This window comes from Diadema antillarum, unplaced genomic scaffold (genome assembly GCF_040938485.1).
Source record: "Diadema antillarum isolate AM-2024a unplaced genomic scaffold, OU_Dant_1.0 seq00000793_RagTag, whole genome shotgun sequence".
Taxonomy (NCBI): domain Eukaryota; kingdom Metazoa; phylum Echinodermata; class Echinoidea; order Diadematoida; family Diadematidae; genus Diadema; species Diadema antillarum.
The window spans coordinates 477,665-500,819 of NW_027271680.1; the positions used below are offsets into that span (position 1 = coordinate 477,665).

The 23,155-nt window shown below is 43.0% G+C and overlaps 1 protein-coding gene across 1 annotated transcript in view; it reads left to right on the forward strand.

Moving 5' to 3' along the window:
• Window positions 1-23,155, forward strand: part of LOC139739306 (uncharacterized) — a 42,939-nt gene that overhangs the window by 2,435 nt on the left and 17,349 nt on the right. The window contains exons 3-15 of the mRNA XM_071649922.1: window positions 271-4,315; window positions 5,112-5,470; window positions 5,884-6,076; window positions 8,037-8,217; window positions 8,740-8,963; window positions 9,514-11,412; window positions 16,501-16,632; window positions 17,128-19,160; window positions 19,669-19,843; window positions 20,152-20,388; window positions 20,852-21,213; window positions 21,569-21,929; window positions 22,461-22,757. Of these exons, the coding sequence (XP_071506023.1) occupies window positions 271-4,315; window positions 5,112-5,470; window positions 5,884-6,076; window positions 8,037-8,217; window positions 8,740-8,963; window positions 9,514-11,412; window positions 16,501-16,632; window positions 17,128-19,160; window positions 19,669-19,843; window positions 20,152-20,388; window positions 20,852-21,213; window positions 21,569-21,929; window positions 22,461-22,757 (10,498 nt within the window). The remainder of the gene's footprint in view (window positions 1-270; window positions 4,316-5,111; window positions 5,471-5,883; window positions 6,077-8,036; window positions 8,218-8,739; window positions 8,964-9,513; window positions 11,413-16,500; window positions 16,633-17,127; window positions 19,161-19,668; window positions 19,844-20,151; window positions 20,389-20,851; window positions 21,214-21,568; window positions 21,930-22,460; window positions 22,758-23,155) is intronic.

Sequence of the window (23,155 nt, forward strand, 5' to 3'; positions counted from 1 at the left end):
CCTGCCTAAAAATGTCGAAAGTATTAAAGTTCATTTAGGGGACGTGAATGCTTTAACAATCTTGAGGTTTTACATGTGTGTTAGTAAAGTTTTTCATGAAACTGGCATGACATTTTATGCATAAGACAACTGCCATGCAAATGATACCACTGTCAACTGGAAAAAAAAAAACATGCCTAAAACTACCATTGACAACTCAATGAATTTACTTCTTGGGACGTGTAGATGTGTGATTAATGCACATTTACGTTTTATTTTTTTTAATTGCAGATTGTCGTCGAAAATTGCAATAAACAAACAGAACGATCTGCCCAACTATTCCTGGAGAACCCCTCGTTCAGTCTTGAGACCTTGATCGTCAGAGAAGGAGGTAACATGAATATTCATAGGAGTCCGTATACAGGTCCATCTGACATCGACACAGGCACCATGATAGGAGATCGATCTGGCACTGTACACACTTTTGATGGTGTCATATTAAACATCGGCACTTGCAGTTCTCCCCCCTGTGTCTTTGGGATGCAGACAGAAGTCGATCTAGCAGCCAGCGTGGTGATTGACCCTGGGAGTGTGGTGCGAGTACCCTCTCACTTAACTCTGAGAGGTGGCATTACCCTGGATCTCTGTGGAGCCATTGATGGCATCCAGGATGGACGTGTTGATGTCCGGAATGGAGGTTCCTTCTTGGCAAGTTACCCAGCCGAGACAGGGTTGCTTACGACGGAGATTGGAACCCTGCGGATCAATGAGTTTCACATATACCAAAACGGTGTCTTTCGGGCATCCTCAAGGTGTGACCCAACCAACGAGGAACTTCACCTTGATTTTGCAGTATTTGAAACACTGTTTGGAGCCCAGTTTGACCCCTCAACTTTTAACCTCACAATGGCACATCCTACACTGGAGCCCTCTGGAAACTTGCTAGAGAATATAGAATGTCCAACAAGTGGACATTTAACACTTCTGTCAGGCCAGAACTGCTCTTTGCCAACGGGATCCTTCACCTTTGAGTCTGTCACCGTCCATGGAGGTGCTTTCATCTCATTACAAGGAAATGTCAATGGAACAGTGCTGACTGGGATCACAGCTACAAGCCTGTATGTTTATCCCGGAGGAAGAATAGATGGCAATGGTGCTGGGTTAGCACACTCTCCCTCCACTGCTGTGAACTCTGGGGGCAGCCATGGTGGGTATGGTGGACTGGCTACTGAACCTCCCTTTGGAAGCATCATCAGTCCAAGGGCTTGTGGAGCACCAGGATATGGATCGCCAGGGGGAGGCCAAATTATGATACAGATTCTTGACTGCATGGTGGTTGATGGCATAATTTCGGTGGATGGTGCTGATGCAACTTCTCCTGGACATGGAGGGGGAAGCGGTGGTAGCATCCTCATCGAAACACCGTGTTTGCAAGGCTTTGGAATGCTGTCCAGTCAAGGAGGGGATGTTTTGTCTGGGTCTGGTGGTGGTGGAAGTGGAGGCCGTATTGCTATTCATCTCAGTGAAGACAAGTATGACTTTGATGGTTCCATTGTTGTTGATGGTGGGGATGGCTCTGAGGATGGCTCTACTGGGACCGTCTTCATACAAGATTCACGTGAACAAACTGAGCTGATCCTCTCTGGGCACACACCAAGAGCAACAAAGCTAGAACAGGCTGCATTAGGAAACCTTCGAAGAATCGACAATCTTCACATTACCTCTGGATACCAGCTAGAAGTAAGTTCAAAACTATCTATTTCAACACTACATGGAGATTCAACTGGACAAGTATTTGTCACCAGCAATGCACTCCTTGAAGTCGAGCGTGCACATGATCAACACCTTGGTACCCAATGCTCCTTTGATGTTAGTGAAAACAGCACTCTGCTTCTTCCAAACAATACTGCAATTTCGTGTTCTGTTCAACTGTGTTTGAATCTGAGAGGAACTCTGTCAACAAATCAGCTTGTCCTTGCTAATGGTGGAAGTGCTCTAATATCTGGTGATCTCCAAGTGACCTCAATTGACCTCAGACGAGCAGCATCTCTTCACGTTCTTGATGGAGCAATTGTAGGTCACATGAGTGAGACCCAAGCACTTAATGTGAGCAGCGTTCAAATTGGAGTACAGGCACACCTCAGTGTGGGAGGAACTCTTACCGTCTACACTCAGGAGTTGCAAATACGAGAAGACTCGATGCTGACTTCCGATCTTCCTCCCGCTGCAGATTCTACCTCACTCTCCATTTATTGCAAGGAGGCCTTCATCTCGAGAGGCGCCGTTGTGTCCGTTGACTCTCAGGGCTTCGTGGATGGCATTGGAAGTCCTCCAGACTCAAGATCAGGAGCTAGTCACGGTGGCCAAGGGGGTGCATTCAGTGGTTCTGTAGGCAACACATATGGGGCCAGTTACATACCCCAAGAACCTGGAAGTGGTGTCCGAGCTGACAATGGCATATCTACAAGAGGAGGAGGTGCTGTCATGTTGCAGGTCGAGGGGAATTTGGTGCTTGATGGTAGGATTTCTGCCAATGGTCAGGATGGTTTTCCTGATGTTGGAGGAGGATCTGGAGGAAGTATCTCACTGATGGTCGGAGGAGACTTCAGTGGTCATGGAAGTGTTAGCGCTAATGGAGGAGCAGGGAGTGGCAGTTCTTCATCAGGAGCTGGAGGAGGGCGAATCGCAACCGCTTCTTCCCAGAGTGCAGGATTTTATGGAGTTCTAACAGCATTTGGTGGGGTGGGTAAAAGCAATGGTGCTGCAGGAACAATCTACATCACTAACTCATTAGCAGATACAGCATCTTTGACTGTGGACAATGGTGGAGCGGCAACAAGCAGCGTGACTGTCTTTGATTCCTCAGAAGATCACACTTCCTTAGACATGCTTGTGATGAAAGGAAATGCTCAGCTCCAGCTGGAGACCCCTCCCAGTGCAAGGATCACAGTTCGAGAACTGGACGGGGACAGGACCTGCGCCATCCACATCATTGATGATCAGAAACTATTTCTTGCAAAGACCCAAGCCACATCCACAACCTACTATCTCTCCTGTGCAGTTACCATTGGAGAGCATGCAGAACTAGCACTGCCACCTGTAGTCTACATTAGATCGTCCCATGCAATGGACACTTCGTTAAGACTCTCTGGCCGCTTGACTGATGTGAGTTCTCTCACCATTGGTGCAGGTGCCAGTGTGTTGATAGATCCCACAGCCCACACTGCTGCCTATGGTACTGGAGGTGAATACCTCTTTGTAGATCCGCAGGGAACACTATCAGTTAGTACAATTCAGTTGCATGGCCATTCAGAGCTTGAATGTGCGCTCTCAACCAGCACAGCTGTTCGTCTCATTCTCGTGTCAGAGCTTCATGTCAGGTATGGGGCTTCGATAAGGGGCGGGTGGCTTCAGATAACAACGCCGATCCTAGACGTGGAATACGGCGGGCAAATCTCAGGTGACGGAGGTGGCTACGAGTCAGGACAGGGTCTTTGTCCAGGTGTGTCTGACCCAGGCAGTGGCTCAGGTGCGTGTCATGGTGGTGCTGGGGGTACCTCTTCCAGTAGTGCAAGCACATCTCCTCTAGTCATAGGGAGTCTGTATGGCACAAAAGAGTTTGGAAGTGGTGGAGGTGATGGAAGTAGTGGGACTGGAGGAACAGGTGGAGGTCTGGTGTCCATAGAATCAGAACATTTAAGACTGGATGGTACCATCAGTGTCGATGGCCTTTCTGCGAATGGTACGAGTGGTGGTGGCAGTGCAGGAGCGCTTCATATATCTACACAGTCAATGTCTGGGTCAGGATCAGTGAGGGCTGCAGGCGGAAGTGGGGGAGATGTTGGTGGCGGAGGTGGAGGAGGGGGCCGGGTTGCTCTCTTCCTAACTTCAGAGAGTCAATTTACTGGCAGCTTTATTGTTCATGGTGGCAGCACTGCAGTGAACAACCAAGCTGGAGCTTCAGGCACTGCATTCGTTTGGACATCGTTGGGAATCACTACCAGGAGAGAGCTTTACATTGACAATGATGGTGCTCTTTCACCCTCGCCACTTCTGACCATACTCAATGAGACGCTGGAAGAACCCCACGTTTTCTCGAAACTCAGCGTACGCAATGGTGTTATCTTGCAAGCAGTAGGAGAGGATGTTGCCATGGTTGTAGACATCCTGGATAGTGATTCGTCATGTACCATTGACGTCCACGACGGCATGATCCTGAGCGTCGAGGCACAGCAACACAGCTCAATCTTTCACTGCAGCTTTGACGTTGAGTCGGACGGAGAGCTGAGACTTCCGTACAGTGTCATGTTCATGGGACCTAGCAATCAATTTTCAGGTAAATTCTGCATAAGTTATGTATGCTACTGGTATTCATTTATGTAATTTATTAAATTCTCAGGGAAACTCCTAATATGTAAACTTTTCAAAAGCAATCAATCATCCTGTGATCTGACTCAGGAAACATGGAAGAACATTATGTGACCCGCTACAACAAAAGGATCCTAAAGTCGCTGACGGGTGAGCCGAGAAAATCGAGTTTAAAGTCAATTCAACAAAATCTGTCAAAACGTTTGGATTTCTGTTTTTAACATAATTTTGTTGTCTAATGTATCTTCTATCATCTGCCAAAATTTTGGAGATAAATGATCAAAGGAAAGGCCTGAAAATAGCATTTTTCTGGGCCATGATTGGCTCGCCCGTCAGCGACTGTAGGATCCTTTTGTTGTAGCGGGTCACATATTATACAACATGTAAAAAACTTTAGGATTTCATATTTCCTAACGGCTTGAATATAAATCTCAGTGAATTGTACTCATAAAGAAATATCAGGCTTCTACAAGGGCACCTTCCAAATTTCGATATATATTTGTCAGTTGTGCACTCATACAAGTAGCAATGTATGACAAGTTAGACATGAAAGAAAATGCATATTTAAAGTGTTTTTTTTTTTTCAAACAAATGATTCTAGTTCTCGAAATATGTGTATTCACACCTTCTGATCAATAGAACAAAATAAGTAGTAGTAATACTTTCTTGGCCATCCTGCACAACACAACAATGTAACGTCTGTATGTCCTTTGCACATCATGAGATAGTCAATGCACTGTTTGTGTGAACTCCCTAACCTGCAGGAACCTTGACAAACATGTTTGAGCTCATCGTCGGTTCCGGCCAGACGCTCTCCCTCTCACCCCTTGCTCGCACAGCAGTGAATGTCGGGGGCGAATACACTTTCATCTCGGAGCGTGGAGTCTACAACCTGGCGTCAATTGTCATCCAGGAGCACGCAGCTCTTTCCTTTGACACCTCTGTGGCAGCAGATCGACCAGCCAGGCTGTCTGTGGGACGGCTACAAGTGGACTATGGGGGCGTCCTCCGCGTTCCCTCCTTAATTTTGGAGGGCAACGAGATTGCTCTGCATCCAGGAAGTTCCATTGATCTGACAGGGGGAAGTGGCAGCTTCTCTACGGAGGGACCAGGTGCTGGGATGGTATGTTCACCAAAACCTCGACACTTGAAATGTACATTTTCATTCTACCTACAACATACAGTGTACCTCATGCCATTGATATGGTAAATTATTGAAGACAGAAGACGTGGATTTGATCAGTTTAATTTCCCAATATGCTCACTTTCCTGCCACTACAGATATTTAAAGCTTTTCCCAAATTTGAAACACTGTTTTGCATTTTTCTCTCCTTTGCTTTCCACCATGAAATTAAAAAGAAAAAATTATATATCAGCGGTACTCTCAACAAATAAACAGATCACCCTGAGCAAGTACTACCATTTGTGTTGATATCACTGACAGCCTCCAATCAGTTTAAACAGTTTAATAGCTTAATGATTAGAAATCTGTAATATGTTTTACATGGCCTTTCTCTTGGCATTGCTCTTTGCTAGAATGGGACTGGTGGAGGACATGGCGGCCTCGGTGGGTCACGGATGGGTGAAACACTTCCTGGTGGTCCGGGGTACGGAGACGTCCTCATGCCCAGCGTTGGGGGCAGCAGGGGAGGTGATGGGACAGTAGGATATGGAGGAGATGGCGGAGGATTTCTGTCAATCACTCTGAGCGGATCAGCATCAATTGATGGTAATGGTTATGATGTGTGTAGTACAGGGTTTGGTGGTGTTATCTATGCCAAACATCTTACTCTCCATTCTTTTCCATAATATTTGCTCCTGTGCCAATTTCTCCAATGAAATATCTGCTCAGTATGCCAAACATACCTTCTGCCCGCAAACATAATTCCGTAACCCTAATCCTAATCCACACATCAAACTAAGCCCCAAACCCTACCACAACTCCAACTCTGACCCTAATTTCTTGGAGAAAATATAAGGGTAGCAATTGTTGCAGGAGCGAATGTCATGTACGGATATCCCTCTATTTGCTTCAATTTTCCTACACAACACCTTTCCCAACACACAGACTTGACACACACCCGCCATGATTTTACATCTTTATACATGCGTAGTTAATCATCTGCTTTGAAAGTAATGCATCATTTTCCTTATGTTTGATATTGATACTTTTAGAGGTATCTAATATAAACTAAAAAATGAAGAATTTGCACTGAACAATCATACCCCCTTCATGTAATGAGTATAAGGATTTTACCTACTGATCCATATGCTCTTTGATTGCCATGCAATGAAATACACGAAAGAATGCTTGTGAGATTTCTAAGTAACGAATGCTCTGATTTACGTTCTTAACAATTTTCCATACTTCTGAAATCACGTTTCATCTCTGTGCAAGATTTCAGCTGTTTGTACAAATATTGAATTCAAAACCACTAATCTTTTAGACAAGTTTGTATTTGGATTGACAGCATTGTACAAAATGTTTATTGTGTAATAAAAGGCCAAGGCAATTTTTCTGTTCTTGTCTTTCATTTCAAATGTTTTAGATGACGATAAGATTAGAAAACAAAAGATGAAGATTGCAAGACTCTTTCCCTTCAGCTAGACTTTATGTGCCACACACAAACATTAAAAAGTCCATAATATTATATTTCTACTTTGCAGACTCCTCAGGTGTAGGTATACACACTAATAGTATGTAATTGATTGGTTAATGGTTGTTGAAACTAAGTTTAGTGGTTATTTTGTAATCAAGTGTACAAGATTCATTTGATATAAGTCATCATTTAGTGGTGTCATATTCAAATTAAGTTGATAGTGCCAAATTAGTTCTGCTGGGCATAATACAGTAGATATTACCTTTCCAAGGGTTCCTCACTAGTTATGTAGCTGCTGGTTATTGCTACTGACTCTTATATGCTGTAATGTATGATACCCGGGCACCTTGTGTAATCTTGGGTTGGCTCTTTCTTATCACGCCACTCTTCCGCCGATCCGTCTCCCGATTTCCACTTCCATTCACACTTCATCATCCGATCATCACACACACTGATGCTCTGTACACACTTGCGCTGCTCTGGCACGGTACGGTACTCACAAACTTGCAGCGAATCACAATCAAGTAACTGTGCTGTGGTATTGTCCACTGTGTTCTTTAATGCATCGTTTCACGTCTGACTCACTATTTTCTACACTTGGACACTTGAGACACGATCGAGCATCAATGAAGGTCAACACGATGAATTCTTCACTTCCTGTCTGTTCTACATCCTTACATAATTACCGAGCAGAAAAGGTGAAAAGGTGGAAAAGCGGTACAAAGTGGGAAAAGCAGGTTGAAAGATTGTGCGCCTCCCCCGGGTCACAATCACAGCATCCCTCCCTGCTTCTGTTAGCCAAGTCCTCTCCTCTGTTTCTATGTACTGCCTATTATACTAGTGAGATACTGTGATGCATTTTTAGATTCGACCACAAGGTGGCGCTATTCCTGTTAAATCTGCAGTAACAAGTTACATTACAAGGAATATTCTTGAAGTTATGATCAAAACTGTCTCATGTTATCTTATTATTTTCTTTAGGTTTTTTTTCAGCAGTTCAATCCGAAATATCTCAAATTAGCAAATACGGAGTTAACTCGTTTTTGCAATCAAACTCTTTAAGTGTACTCTGTCTATCCATTTTGTCAGGTTTAATATCAGTGGATGGGGGATCAGGAACTGGAGACAGCGGAGGAGGTAGCGGTGGTGGGATATACATCCAGGCCCAGGACGTGATTGGTGTTGGTACAATACGTGCCATAGGAGGGGCTGGAGCAGGCATCGGTGGTGGAGGATCAGGGGGAAGAATAGCACTCTACATGCAGAATAGGTTCATTTTTGTTTTGTTTTGTTTTGTTTTATTTATTTCTGTTTGTGTGTGTGTATGTGTGTGTCATTGGTCGACTGATGTAAAAGCTCTGTATTTCAATTGTACTATAGTGTTTGTCAGTCACCATGATTATAATCTTTATAGAGGGAAGGCATAGTTTAGAAGGTTGCAACGACTGGTCCCAGTGTGTTTGAAAGTAAAAAGTGCTCCAAATAAAGAATGTAGATGATGTATTTTATGAAGAGGTACTGATGTTTCAAATTCCCTACCCCCTCAAAGAAAGCGAAAAAGAAAAAGGAAGAGTTGTTGGAATGGTGAGCTTCGTTAGGAAGTATATTTTGGAAACCATCAGTAGCTGTGTGCTGACTGTAGTAGAATCTTCCCTCAGATTACTTAGGCCATGTTTTGTTTCATATTGTTTGACTCTCTGCTCTTGGATCCAATATCCAACATGGTACAGTGTACATCTTTCCCAATTCAATGTTATATCCTACTTGAAATTCTCTTTGTATAATTCATCAGGCTCAGTTTTGCTGGTGACATTGACCTAGCTGGAGGCAACAGTGAAGTTAATGAGCCACAGACTTACAGTGGAGCAGCTGGAACTCTCTATGTCACCGACAATCTGGTTGGGATCCCAAGGCAAAGACTTGTGGTTGATGGCCAACGGACGAGCAGCACCCCAAAGCAAGCTTCTACCATACTTGTATCTGGAGACTTTGAATTTGATGAAGCAGATATAAGAGGTAGGCCCCCTATTATGCTAAACTTATTCTGCACTATCATGTAACTGGTAATCATTCATCTGCCGTAATATTAACTTGGCTGATGTATTGCAGCAACATAGGAACCATTTTGCAAAATTCAGCTCGTATACCGCAGGGTTTTTTTAGGTGAAATGTTAGTAGAAATGATGAGAACATTGCCTAGTTTGGCTGCATTTGAGATGTGGTTTGTGTGGGCTGTAAGGTTATGGTGTTAAAGGCCAAAGGAGCTTAGGCTTTTCAGGATAATAATAATGATAATGATATGTAGTGGCTACTTGTGTAGTGCACAGGTCCACTTTTCAGTGCTCATGGCGCTGATTTTTTGATGATCAAAAACGGAATACAAATCGAAACATCTTACAGGAGCTTTATACTCAAAGAACTCCAATAATCATTGTGTGTACCTGGGAAATTTCCTCATGTATACAAAATGGATAACTTTGCATCCAGCCTGATTATGTTGTGAAATGCCTTGAGTAAAGAAGCGAATTGATTGTAAGAAAGTCGTTTCTATTCATTTGTTGAATAGGGTATGCCATCCTTGAACTTGAGTCCTCATCAGCAATGGCTGTTGGCTCCCACCTTGGGGACAAGTCTGCCACAGTCTTGGTTAAAGATGGACAAGTTGTGCAGGTCGACACATCATTCCAGAGTGATGAGCATTCGGTGACTCAGTGGAACTTTGAGGTCGAGCAGATGGGAACACTCACCTTCCCTGCCAACCTCTCAATTGATCAAACCTCACTGAACGCTGCTGGAAGATTGGCTGTGGAAAATATTGCTGTGGAAAGTGACGGCGTGCTGCAGTTTACAAACTCGAGTTATGTCGTTCGACGCAATGGAACCGGCTTTGTGCCTGTCTCCGATCCCGGCGAGTACTTTTTTACATCCCTGACTCTGAAGAGAGATGCCGTATTCAGCACCCAAGGGGGCCTTGCATTGAGGGGAGGACTCTTGCATCTCAAGAGGGGGGCAGAGATTGAGTCAGACTTCTACCACATTCAGACCAGTGAGCTTCATGTAGAGGATGGAGCACAGATCAGCGTCACAGGTCGGAGCCTGGAGGAATCACTGGCTGAAGGATGCGGTGGCGGTGGCTACGGCGGTCCAGGAGGACTGGCAGATGGTGTAGATTCTTCTCGTGCCTCTCCATCATTTGGGACCATCTACGAACCTACCCTGCACGGACTGCGAGGAGGCGCTGGTTCCGGAGGCTCTGGGGGAGCTACAATCCTGGTAGCGAGTGACAACATCAGAGTGGATGGCGCACTGGTTGCCAATGGGGCAGCCTCGGATGAGGGTGGGGGAAGTGGTGGATCCATATGGCTCACTGCTGGACGGTCACTCACTGGAACAGGCCACATCTCTGCAGAGGGGGGCCCTACCAGCTCATCACTTTGTGGGAGTGGTGGTGGTGGACGCATTGGAATCTACGCCTTGTCTTCCTTTGAATACTCGGGAACCTACAGTGCTGCAGGTGGTTCCGGTGCAGGTAGCAAAGGGGGTCCAGGATCCATATACCTTAATTGGTATGGCGGTGAAGGCTCTGGTTACCTGGAGAAACTCATAGTTGACAACAGTAACCTCCAGACTCATCTGTACTTCACTCTGAATGAGACCTGGACTGCAGGCTCTCTTGATACCCTAGAGTTGAATGACAACGTGCTGTTTCAGATGCTTGATGATAACCTCTCAAGATCCCTTGATCTCAGGAGGGTCGTCGGAGATGGCACCGGTCTCCTGCACGTTCACTCTAACCACATTGTTCTCTACGAGCAGACTCTTGGAGAAAATCAAACACACGTCACAACCAACGTAAACCTGGAGATTGACCAGGGCGGGGTCATCACTTTCTCACCCCTGACCTTCATTGCAGGTCAAGGGTCAGTTCACACTGCTTTAGATCTGAGGGGCAGCATGCTGGGAGTGCATGACCTTGTGTTGACGGAGGGTCGCACTCTGAAGGTTTCTCCATCGGCCATGTCGAAGTCAGAAGTAGACTACAACGTGACGGCTGGTGTATCAGGTGAATTCACATTCGGAAGTGTCGTGCTGTATGCAGGAAGTCAATGGTACTTTGAGACTGACATGGGGGCCGTTCTTACCGTTGGTTCCCTGGATGTGAAATTTGGAGCAACCCTGTCCGCAGATTTCATTGATGCTGAGGTATCATTTCTGGACATGGAAATTGGGTCGAAGATGACGTGTTCTGGAGGAGATAGGCCAGACTCCACGCTGTCTGAGACTGCTGGGAGTGGGCGCACCTCAGCCAGTGGCGACTCTGGTGCAGGACATGGATCCTTCGGCGGGATTGGGCTCAACAATGACGTTCTTGGAGGACATCCGTATGGCTCCCTCTACTGGCCAACCAGAAGAGGTAGCGATAGCATCACTGATGGGAACAGTAACAGAGGAGGCAAAGGAGGAGGTGAGAGTGCATCTTTCTTTTAATAGCCAAAACAATGTTCCAAGCAACACTGTCAGGCGCAATGGAAATGTAGCATTTTGAGAGAGTCGTTTTCAAATTAGGCACTATATGGAAGTGGTTTGTACTGATTCCAATTGAAAAGTAATAAAAAGCAGTTAAAATCCATTCAAGACAATAGAATTAATGCAATACCATGGATATCACATTTACTTAGTTCAAAACTACTGATTTGTCTAAGAGTTATACAATTAGTAATGACATAACACTCGAGTAAATGTCTGATCATTACGAGGTGACTGGTACAGGTTTGTATAAGAGTACTATAGGAACTTTGCACAACAGCTACCAGTATATACGTAGGCATTCCACCAAGTCATACACAATACGTGATGACAAAGCTAGTGGGCTTTGAATTAGTGTTCAGTGTCATATCTTATGAAATAGTTAGTGTCAGCTGATCGAGTTCCATGTTTCAAAAATTTCATGTCAAATTTCCAAAAGGCTGATACCACGAAGGGCACTTAGTCTGGATGCCAGAGGCTGAACCTTGTTTTACCGTCCACCCAATGTTTTTCGATGGTTTTACCCTATTTCGGGGGTGCTGAATCCGAATCTGGACGATGCAACTCTTGCATCCTTGAGGGTTTTGAGATATTCAAGATGGCCGCCAAAATGGCTGCCAAAACCGGAAATTCCCACGTATTTCATTCTAAATGGTGAGATATTGAAAAAAATTGATGGTTTTACCCTATTTCGAGGGTGCTGAATCCAAATCTGGATGATGCAACTCTTGCATCCTTGAGGATTTTGAGATATTCAAGATGACCGCCAAAATGGCCGCCAAAACCAAAAATTTCCACATATTTCCTTCTAGATGGTGAGATATTGAAAACAATTGATGGTTTTACCCTGTTTCGAGGGTGCTGAATTCGAATCTGGATGATGCAACTCTTGCATCCATGAAGCTTTTGAGATATTCAAGATGGCCGCCAAAATGGCCGTCAATTAAAACCGAAATTCCCACGTGTTTCCTTCTAAATGGTGAAATATTGAAAACGATTGATGGTTTTATCCTATTTCGAGGGTGCTGAATTCGAATCTGGATGATGCAACTCTTGTATCCTTGAGGATTTTGAGATATTCAAGATGGCCGCCAAAATGGCCGCTAAAACCGAAAATTCCCATGTATTTCCTTCTAAATGGTATGAAATTGAAAATAATTGATGATTCTACCCTATTTGGAAGGTGCTGAATCCGAATCTGGATGATGCAACTCATGCATCCATCAAGTTTTTGAGATATTAAAGATGGCTGCCAAAATGGCTGTCAATTAAAACCGGAAATTCCCACGTATTTCCTTTTAAATGGTGAGAAATTAAAAAACAATCGATAAATTTACTCTATTTCGAGGGTGCTAAATCCGAATCTGGATGATGCAACTCTTGCATCCATGAGGTTTTTGGGCTATTCAAGATGGCCGCCAAAATGGCCGCCAATTAAAACTGAAAATTCCCACGTATTTTCTTCTAAATGGTGTGAAATAGAAAACAATTGATGGTTTTACCCTATTTCGAGGGTTCTGAATCAGAATCTGGATGATGCAACTCCTGCATTGATGAAGATTTTGAGATATTCAATATGGCTGTTAAGATTTGCCGCCCAAAACGGAAGTTCCCATGTATTTCCTTCTAAATGGTGACAATTTGAAAGCAATTGGTGGTTTTCATCTTATTTTGAGTGTGCTGAATCCGAAGCTCAGGATACAAAGCTTGCATCCTTAAGGGTTTTGAGATGATAAAGATGGTCGCTACAAATGACCGCCAAAAACGGAAATTCATATGTAGACCCCCTATTTCCTTCTAAATGGTGTAAAATATAACAGTTGGGGCCCGTTGCATAAAACTCCAACCGGATTTTTTTTTTTCCGGTTGAAATCACAAAATTCCGGTTGGAAGCTCCCAACCAGAGTTTTTATACAACGGATTTTACATTCTTAGGTTAGCAACCTTAAAAAATTCAGGTTGGGCAAATCCCAACCTGAATTTTTTAAGGTTGCTAAGAAAGTTTTATGCAACGGAACCTTGGTGGTTTTACACTATTTTGAGTTTGCTGAATTTGAAGCTCCAGGGTACAGCTCTTCCTTCCCTTGAGGGTTTTGAGATAATAAAGATGGCCGCCAGAATGGCCCCTAAATGGCCGTCAAAAACGAAAATTTCCATGTAAGCCCTATATTACCTTCTAAATGGTGTAAAATTGAAAACAATTGGCGGTTTTACTCTATTTCGAGGGTGCTGAATCCGAACCTGGTTGATGCAACTTTCGTGTTCTTTTTTAAGGGTTTTGAGATGTCCAAGATGACCACCAAAATAACTGTCAAAAATTGGAAAATTCCAGACCCTATTCAGCACCCTCGAAACTTGGTTGCTGAAATTCGTCAATTCTTTAGGGTTTTTAGACGTCCAAGATGGCAGCCAATATAAGTGGCAGAAATTCCAATGTTAATATATTTTTCTTAATGGCAAAAACTTTAGAATAAATTGATGGTCTTACCTTATTTCGAGGGTGCTGAAGGTCTTTGAAGGTTTTGGGACATCTATAAATGTCCTGCATGAACGGAAACTCCTTAACATTTGCTTATACTTAAATGGTGAAGTACTGTGCTCTAACGCTTTTTAGCAGTCCCCCCCCCCCCCCATTTCCGACCTTTTCTTTGTTATGATTCAGTCACATTTTGTCCATGTATTTCTTCAACTAAAGTATGTTTATTGATTCATGTAAACATATGACGTGTATCTAAATTTCATTTGGAAATGTAAAAGTTACATTGTACTTAATTTGTTTATATGCAATTGTCATATTATATGCTTTGGCCGGAAATGAAATAAAAATGAAATGAAATGAAATGAACGCGAAGCGGGGGATTAAAACCATGCAGGGTGAAAAGCAATAATTCGTATTCTTAAATTCAACTCAGTTAAGCGAATTTGTCAAATCAGCCAAAAGTTATTGACATCCAAAATGACTGTCACAATGGTATTGTAATATACTGAGATATTCCGATATGTCTCATACGGAACTTTAACACGTACTGCAAAAAAAAAAGAAGAAAAGAAGTGATATTGACATCATACTGGAACGTACAAACACAAACATACGAGTGAAAATTTCTTTATGCATAATTGTTATAAAATAATGCTTGTGGTCGCCAATAATATGGCTCCACAGATGTGAAGTTAATCCTTTTCGGCTATCAATAGAGTAAAATTAAATTATGGCATGTTGGTGTTTGGTGTTGAAGCTTGTCTTGTATTCTGACGAGTCTCGCCTCGTATTCTTGTGAAACTTGTCGCATATTCTGATTACGTCATTGGAAATGGTTACATCCATGACCACTATAGTAGATATCAATAAGGGTAATTTCAAAAGCACTCTCTGCGATTATGATACTCGTAAGTACTGGATTATAAACTATTACCCTCCATGTTGTCGTTTTTTTTTATTCAGTTTTTTTTTCCCACGGCGCGTTACCTGTGATATATATATATATATATATATATATATATATATATATATATATATATATATATATATATAATCCATATATACATTTATAATGTTACATCATATTGCCGAAAAAAATTGAAACGTAACTATAAAAATGTCCCACTCGTGTCTTCAACAATGTCATCAAGACCACCAATATAAATCAAATAACCAATTTGAGTGTTCATGGATGAAGAGATCAAAACTGCTCATGGATTAAGACAGGTAATGTTGGGTAATTTCAGTACACTTCTCTACATCACTATCACAATATGATTTAGATGAAAATGTCTTATCCATTGATTGTTAGTGTTCAAAAATTATCCATTATATGTAGAGGAAACAGTGTAATCTTGCAATTATTAAAAAGTATCTGTAGTCTTGAAAGGTTCATTGCTGGCACACTGGTATCGTACCAACTCAAAAGATATCCGGTATAGAGCTGGTTTCACTGTATATAGACTGTACAGCAAGTTCAAAAAATAGGGTAAAACCATCAATTGTTATCAATTTCTCACCATTAATAAGCACGAAATACATAAGAGTTTCCGTTTTGGCGACCATTTTGGGTTCCATCTTGACTATCTCGAGGTGCATCATCCAGATTCGGATTCAGCACCCTCGAAATAGGGTAAAACCATCAATTGTTTTCTATTTCTCACCATTTAATAGCTAATACATAGAAATTTCCGGTTTTAATTGGCGGCCATTTTGGCGGCCATATTGGCGGCCATCTTGAATATCTCAATACCCTCAAGGATGCAAGGTTTGCATCATCCAGACTCGGATTCAGCACCCTAGAGATAGGGTAGAACCATCAATTGTCTTCAATTTCTCACCATTTAGAAGGAAATACATGGGAATTTCCTGTTTTAATTGGCGGCCATCTTGAATATCTCAAAAACGTCATGGATGCATGAGTTGCATCATCCAGATTCGAATTCAGCACCTTCCAAATAGGGTAGAACCATCAATTATTTTTAATTTCACATCATTTAGAAGGAAATACGTGGGAATTTTCGGTTTTGGCGGCCATTTTGGCGGCCATCTTGAATATCTCAAAACCCTCAAGGATGCAAGAGTTGCATCATCCAGATTCGGATTCAGCACCCTCGAAATAGGGTAAAACCATCAATTGTTTTCAATTTATCATCATTTAGAAGGAAATACGTGGGAATTTCCAGTTCGGGCGACCATTTTGGCCGCCATCTTGAATATCTCAAAACCCTCAAGGATGCAAGAGTTGCATCGTCCAGATTCGGATTCAGCACCCCCGAAATAGGGTAAAACCATCGAAAAACATTGGGTGGACGGTAAAGCAAGGTTAGGCCCAAAAAGTGGCTTTGGCACCCAGACTAACTGATATTATGACAAACATTCAAAATTAAACAAGATTTTAATTCAATGCCACATAATGTGTGTATTCATCACATCATATTTGTTTATATGGTATTGCTTGTGGTGCGTGTGTATGCTTTCGTGTGATTTGTATTCACTGAAATAACTAAAGTGTGTCTATACACGTGACAACGAATCTTTTCCCAGGAATCGTGCATCTGCTATCTGATGAAGCCATCATTGATGGCGCCCTCTCTGCCAGCGGGGGTCCAGCCATGGCAAACAATGGTGGCGGTGCTAGTGGAGGAAGCATCATTGTGCAAGCTGTCTCCTTGATAGGTAATGCAATATGGCAATGCTGAAATTCAGTGTCAGGGTATAAAGCAGTCACTGTGGTTTGATACCAGAATGGGTCTGTACAGTACTTGTAAAATGTTATTAAAAGCTGTGTATTTGATAAGTTTTCTTTCCTGTAATTGATATTATTTCTGGTTTTTTTTTACTACATTGTGATATGTATGTGCACAATATCTGATATGGCTTTTACTTTGTTTGTACATCGTACATACAGTATTCATCATTAATGAATTAGGAATATTTCATTCTTAAAAAAAGATTGACTTTTCCCCCTAAGATTTTCCATTCTATTTTGTCGTTACCTTGTTTTTTACTCCATTGATATCTGAAGCTGAGATTATTCAGCTTTATTGTGTAATACATACTAGGTACTCTAAAACAAAAATGTTTTCTCTTGTATTTCAATGTGTAAGTCTTTATAGTTAGTCAATTCATTTGAGTATCTTTTTTAAATAATGTTCATCATATTCTCTTCAGGGAGTGGTGAAATTGCAGTTGCTGGAGGTGCTGGACTTGGCAATGGTGGTGGTGGTGCCGGTGGAAGAATAGCAATTTATACCAACCTGACCAATGGGTTCTATGGCTCATACAATGCTGGTGGAGGATCAGCCAAGGATGAGACAGTGGTTCCCAGAGGAGGAGGCAGTGGGACTGTGTATCTATGGCAACCAAGGAACAGCTTTCCGTACCACATCCTCCAAATTGATAACCAGAATCGCCTTCATTCTCAGTTTGTGACTCTCGACGAGCAACGGGAAGTTTACGAATTTGATGAAGTTCACCTGCCGCGTCATTCGTCGCTCGATGTCAATGAATCTGTCTGGGCCGATATCGTGATTCACAAAGTGGTCGGTGATCGCACGGGCCTGATCCAGTCTCACCATGGCCAGAGATTCCTCCTCGAGGTTGTTGAGTCGATCCCAACGGTCAGCAAAATTCCTTGCAACTTTGTCATTGATGACCAGGCAGAGATGGTGTTTGCGCCTACCTTGCACGTCCTCGGTCTTGGTGTGCCCAACCCCGATGGTAGAGAAGCTTCCCTGAATGTCGACGGAAGGTTGACTGACGTTGTTAACATCGTTGTCACCCAGCACGCGACAGTGCTGTTCCGAGCAAATGCTCACACCGCAAAACGGGAGAATGGAGAATATGTTGAAGTCAATGCTCCAGGCAACTTTACCTTTGGAACGATTCAGCTTCTCACAGAGTCCACAATGTACTTTGCTGCAGATCTTGGTATGCGCTTCCAAGTAGCTGAGCTTCATGCACGCTACGATTCAGTGATATCTGCTGAGCACATTGAACTTGAAGCATCCTCACTTTACATTGAGGATGGCGCTCTTTTGACTTGCTCTGCTGCAGATAGGCCAGAGGATACTGTTTCTTCCATCAAAGGTCAAGGTGCAGCAGCGACTTCCACATATGCTGCTGGTGGGGCGGGGCATGCAAATGCTGGTGGCAACAGCTATGTTGATGCAACCACCGTGGGTGCGCAAGGTGGCCATCCTTATGGGAGCATCTATGAAGCACAAGAGCGGGGAAGTGATGGTGGTGCGGGTAGTAGTGGTCAGGAAGGTGGAAAAGGTGGCGGGTTCATGAAGATCACTGTTGGTGCTGAGTTGAGGCTTGATGGAGAACTTCGACTGGATGGATCCGATGCGGAACAGGGCACCGGAGCAGGCGGTGGCAGTGGAGGGTCCGTGCACCTTCTGGTGAGTCATCTAGATGGGTTAGGATCTATCACCGCCCATGGTGGCAGTGGGGATGGCATATCATCCGGAGGGGGCTCAGGAGGCAGAATATCGGTTTACACCACTAGTGTCAACAATTTCCAAGGATCACTGGATGCCCATGGTGGAGAAGGGTACTCAGGAACAGTTACAGCTAGCCAGCAATTTCACGGCAGCCCAGGATCTGTATATCTCCACGACAGTCCGAATGGCTATCCATACACAAAACTTTATGTCAATAACCTAGATCGATCTTGGGTCCACTACTTTATCCTGAGAGAAACCAATGTCTCCCGGTATTACTTTGATGAAGTGCACCTCACCAACAAGGCTTCCTTGCAACTGCTGGACAATGACAGTGAACAAGAGCTTGTTATACACCATATCATGGGAGACCTGACAGGGCTCCTCCACATCCAGAACCGTCAAAAGCATTCCTATGATGTCATAGAGGGTGAAGTGACGACCATGAAGCTGCCGGTCAATCTTCAGATCGACCCCGAGGGAGTGGCTGAAATGGCAACCACTGTTGACGTGGTTGGCCTCGGAGATCCTGCTTTCAACTGGAATGGCCAGCTGCTCGGTGTTAGGAACCTGCGGATATCAGCCGGAAGGGCAGTGACCATAGGAGCTCACGCTCATACCGCCCTCATGGTTGACAATGAGTATGTGTTCCTTGATGCTCCAGGTACCTTCCGCTTCTCAAGTCTTGAGTTTGGGTCCGAGACTACCATCACCTTTCCTCGACCTTTGGGGGTCACATTCACAGTCGGTTTTTTGGTACGTACACTTACATGCAACTGAGATAATGCACAATAACTGTTTTCAATGATTACATATTTCAAACTCACAATAGTCAACATTAATTTTGCTTATAACAGAAACCACTTCAGCTTAGAAATGAAAGAATGGGTTATAGTCTTATGTTATTGCCCAATCAGGATATCAACCTAGGAAAAGTGTTAGACACACACAGTGTTTCCCAATAATTAATGGTGCAGCGATTTCCGCGGGATGGGTAAAAGTTTGCGCCCCCGGAGGTGAGAAAAAAAAAAATTGCTGGAGTACCTATAGACTTAGAAATCTATGAGAAGTCTAGAATAATTTATGCCCTTTGTTCCTTAACTGGAATGTCAATGATGGCCTTGTAAATGTAAAAATTGGAGGTAAACAGTCGATGTGAAGTAAGAACTATTGCACCCCCAAAATGGAATTTGATTGGGTTGTCAATGAAATTTGACATTCAGTGTATTTTATTCACTTGATGAACATGTGCTTCCAAAAACAGGACATCAAGTGGGCATCCATCTTCAGCGCAGAGTATTTCAACATCACCTCGTCAGACTTCAACCTTGAGACGGCTGCCACCCTCGATTGCCAAGGGCGTGGCCTCGAGGATGACAGCCCTGGCATGGGGCACTACCTTGGAGCTGGGGCGGGGCATGCAACAACAGGTGGCTCTGGTAGGTTGCTTTGGCTACGTTGTATGTCTTGATCCGTATTGGCAGGAAAAACTAATCACTGTACTGACTAAACTCACTGTAACTCTCCAGACAAATTGATTGAAATTACCTACAAATGGAAAGGAGAAATAAACATTCAAGACAAATTTTAGTCAAGTATGGTTTCATTATTTCCTAATAAAATAAATGTAGGTTGTAATTTTTTTATCCCAACTTCCTTATATTTACCTTCTACTTTTATTAGAATGACCTATCAATCTGTAGTGGCAGTAATAAAATGTGGGTACATTTAATTCACTCACATGTAGCTTCAGATGGAAGCAGAGGTGGCAGAGTGTACGGCTCGCTGTATGAACCGACCGACACGGGAAGTCAGGGTGGGATGAATCGCCATGGCAACCCAGGACCGCGAGGAGGAGGACACATACGTCTTCGTGTGGGTTCCATCCTCCATCTTGATGGCATTCTGAATGCAGATGGTCTTGATGGTGACTCAGGAAGTCGTGCAGGAGGCGGAAGTGGTGGTTCGATATGGGTGTCAACTGGTAATTACGTGACAGTCTGTTTTTTTCCTTGTGTTCATTTGTTTTCATGTTTCATAAGTCTTCAGATATTGATTATGTTTGCCTTTATATCATGTATCCAAATTTGTTTGTGTGTATGATTATGTATGTACTGTAATCATTGTGGAGCATACTTGATATCATGGTTTGAGAAAAAGTGCAATGTATTCTCATAAATGGACAATTACAACTCAAACAGAGCATGTTGCAGTGTTCGATAATGAGATGACAGTTCTGGCTATCGGCTCTTTTGATTTCTCAAAAAATAGATTGAGGCAGTGAAGGCATTTTTCCACAGTTATACATCTCATTCAGGCTGCAGTATTTGTACACCTCTACCAAGACTGTGCTCTAGTTGTATAAAGTCTACTTGCTTGATGTATAAAGCAACTCCTACACATGAATTTGATGGCTTTCTTAAACATTATAATTATGTCCAATTAAGGTAACTTCAGAGGCCATGGTTGGGCCACTGTGTCAGGTGGACAAGGTGACGGATCGTCTGGGGGTGGCGCGGGTGGTCGCATCGCAGTGCACATATCACAGAAAGATGAATACCGTGGTGCCCTGGTAGCTCTTGGTGCAGGTGGCACCGATGGTAGTGGTGACGTTGGCGGTACAGGCACCGTCTATGTGGAGGAGTACAAGAATGGCACGGTGTACACACGATTGTACCTGGACAACCAGAATGTGGTGCCGGCTAAAGAATTTGTCTTGACCGAAAGCAATCCTCGGATCCTCTATGAAGATAGCGTCATGCACAGCAATGCACCGTTTGCTTTCGATGAAGTCACCATACAAGGCGGGGTCAGTATTATCAGTATTTGTGTCAATGGTACATTGTGTCTATTTGAGTAACAATATATTCATGTTTTCTTCACTCATTAAATGGAATATGTACTCATTGATGATTGATAGGTTTCTTCATTTTCTGGATTTCTATTGAAATATTTCATGGTTATATACAATGTACTAGGGTTTTACAACTTCTGTCCTAGTCAATGATTATAACAAAGAATAATGTCACTTCTTACAGAACATAATATATATTACTTTTATGTATTCATTCAAATTGACATAAATCTGAATGTGCATACCAAATTCAATCTGAATTGAATCTGATTTCAAATGTAACTGAATTCCAAATGTATCCTCGCTTCAGGCGGTGTTCCAACTTGCTCCATCTGGTCATGAAGATCCTTCTTTGGCCATCCTGACAGTACTTGGTGATTCCACTGGCCTCCTTGACATCCTGTCCAATCAGACATTCTATGTGGAGTACACTGCAGCCGTAGAAAGACGCTCAATCCCACCTATTAACTTTCGCGTGAGCCATGGTGGCCGGGTCTTCCTCCCTGCTGACTTTCGCATCATCGGGGACCGGAGCCCTCCCTTTTTCCTGGATGGCCAGATGATAGGAGTGTACAACCTGACGGTGGGTGAAGATAGGGAGTTTGCACTTGGACGTCACGCCAGCAATGCTCAAATCAACAATGGCTCCTTTGTGTCTCAGCCATCTGAAGGTAATGTGGTTCTTGGGATAAACATATATACACAAGATACAAGAATGAAAGCTAAAGTACACTGCGCCTCTTCATATTTCTCAAGAAAACACTTTTTTTTTCTCTATCGTATTTGTCTACTAAATTACATCATTCACATATTGCAGAGGAGTTGACTGGTGCAACTACGTCTGTGTACTCGAGTTCTAATTGTGTTTGCCGACGTGAAGAAATGTGACAGTGTGTTTTAAACATTCTGTGTTAATAATATATTTTTTAAGAATAAGCCTAAGAAGTTTAACAGATACCTTTGTTTGGACAGTGGCAGTGTTTTAAGCGAGTGTATGTGGCATACATGTACATTGTATATGATAACCTTTTCCCTCTCTTTATGAGCTGACTTAGATATATAACATTTCCAGACGATGTCCGTGGGCACCCATATGGCTATAGCAATAAGAGAGTATATTGTACAATGTAAAATATGTTTCATTTCGATTTTGCTCATTCTAAGCCATTGAAATATGTTTATTTCTGTTCTGAATTTTGCAGGTCAGATTCGAATGGGTCATCTCAAGTTGGAGTCCAGCGCGCGACTGACGTATCCAGCCGAACTGAGCATGGACGCAGCTAACATCATCATGCACTACCAATCCTACATCACCGCTGAAGCCCTGCACTTGAGGGTCAATGACCTGTCAGTTGAAGGAGATGCCCGTTTGGAAGTATCAGGGCGGGGCCCCACTGCGGGCCAAGGCCCCGGAGCGGGCACCGGCGATGGAGGTCACTTCTATGGAGCCGGCCACGGTGGTTATGGGGGTGGAGCCAATTTGCAGAACTATACAACTGGTAAGAAGTTTGGCAATTAGGCGAGTTCCTTTATCACTTTCAGCCGGGGTAATACTCTCATACCGAAGATATGAAATGGCATAAAGTTTACCATTGTGCTCTCATTGATTTAACATTTTAAGTGATTGACTTTCCACCTTTTTGTTCCTACTAAATGCCAGTACTTTTTAACTTTCGTTAATAGAATGAGCATGTGATATATTATGCAAATCATCATCATTGTTTGTTTCATGATTACCGTCTTAGTCTGTTCAGTTTGTTAAATGCATGAGAAAAAAAAGTTTTCTTTTTCTGTGGTTTCTTCAGTTATATGAGTGACATCCAATTCACCATCCTGAATGAACTCTAATATTGAACTCTCTCTATCCAAACTGTCTCAAAACATACAATTCCCAAAG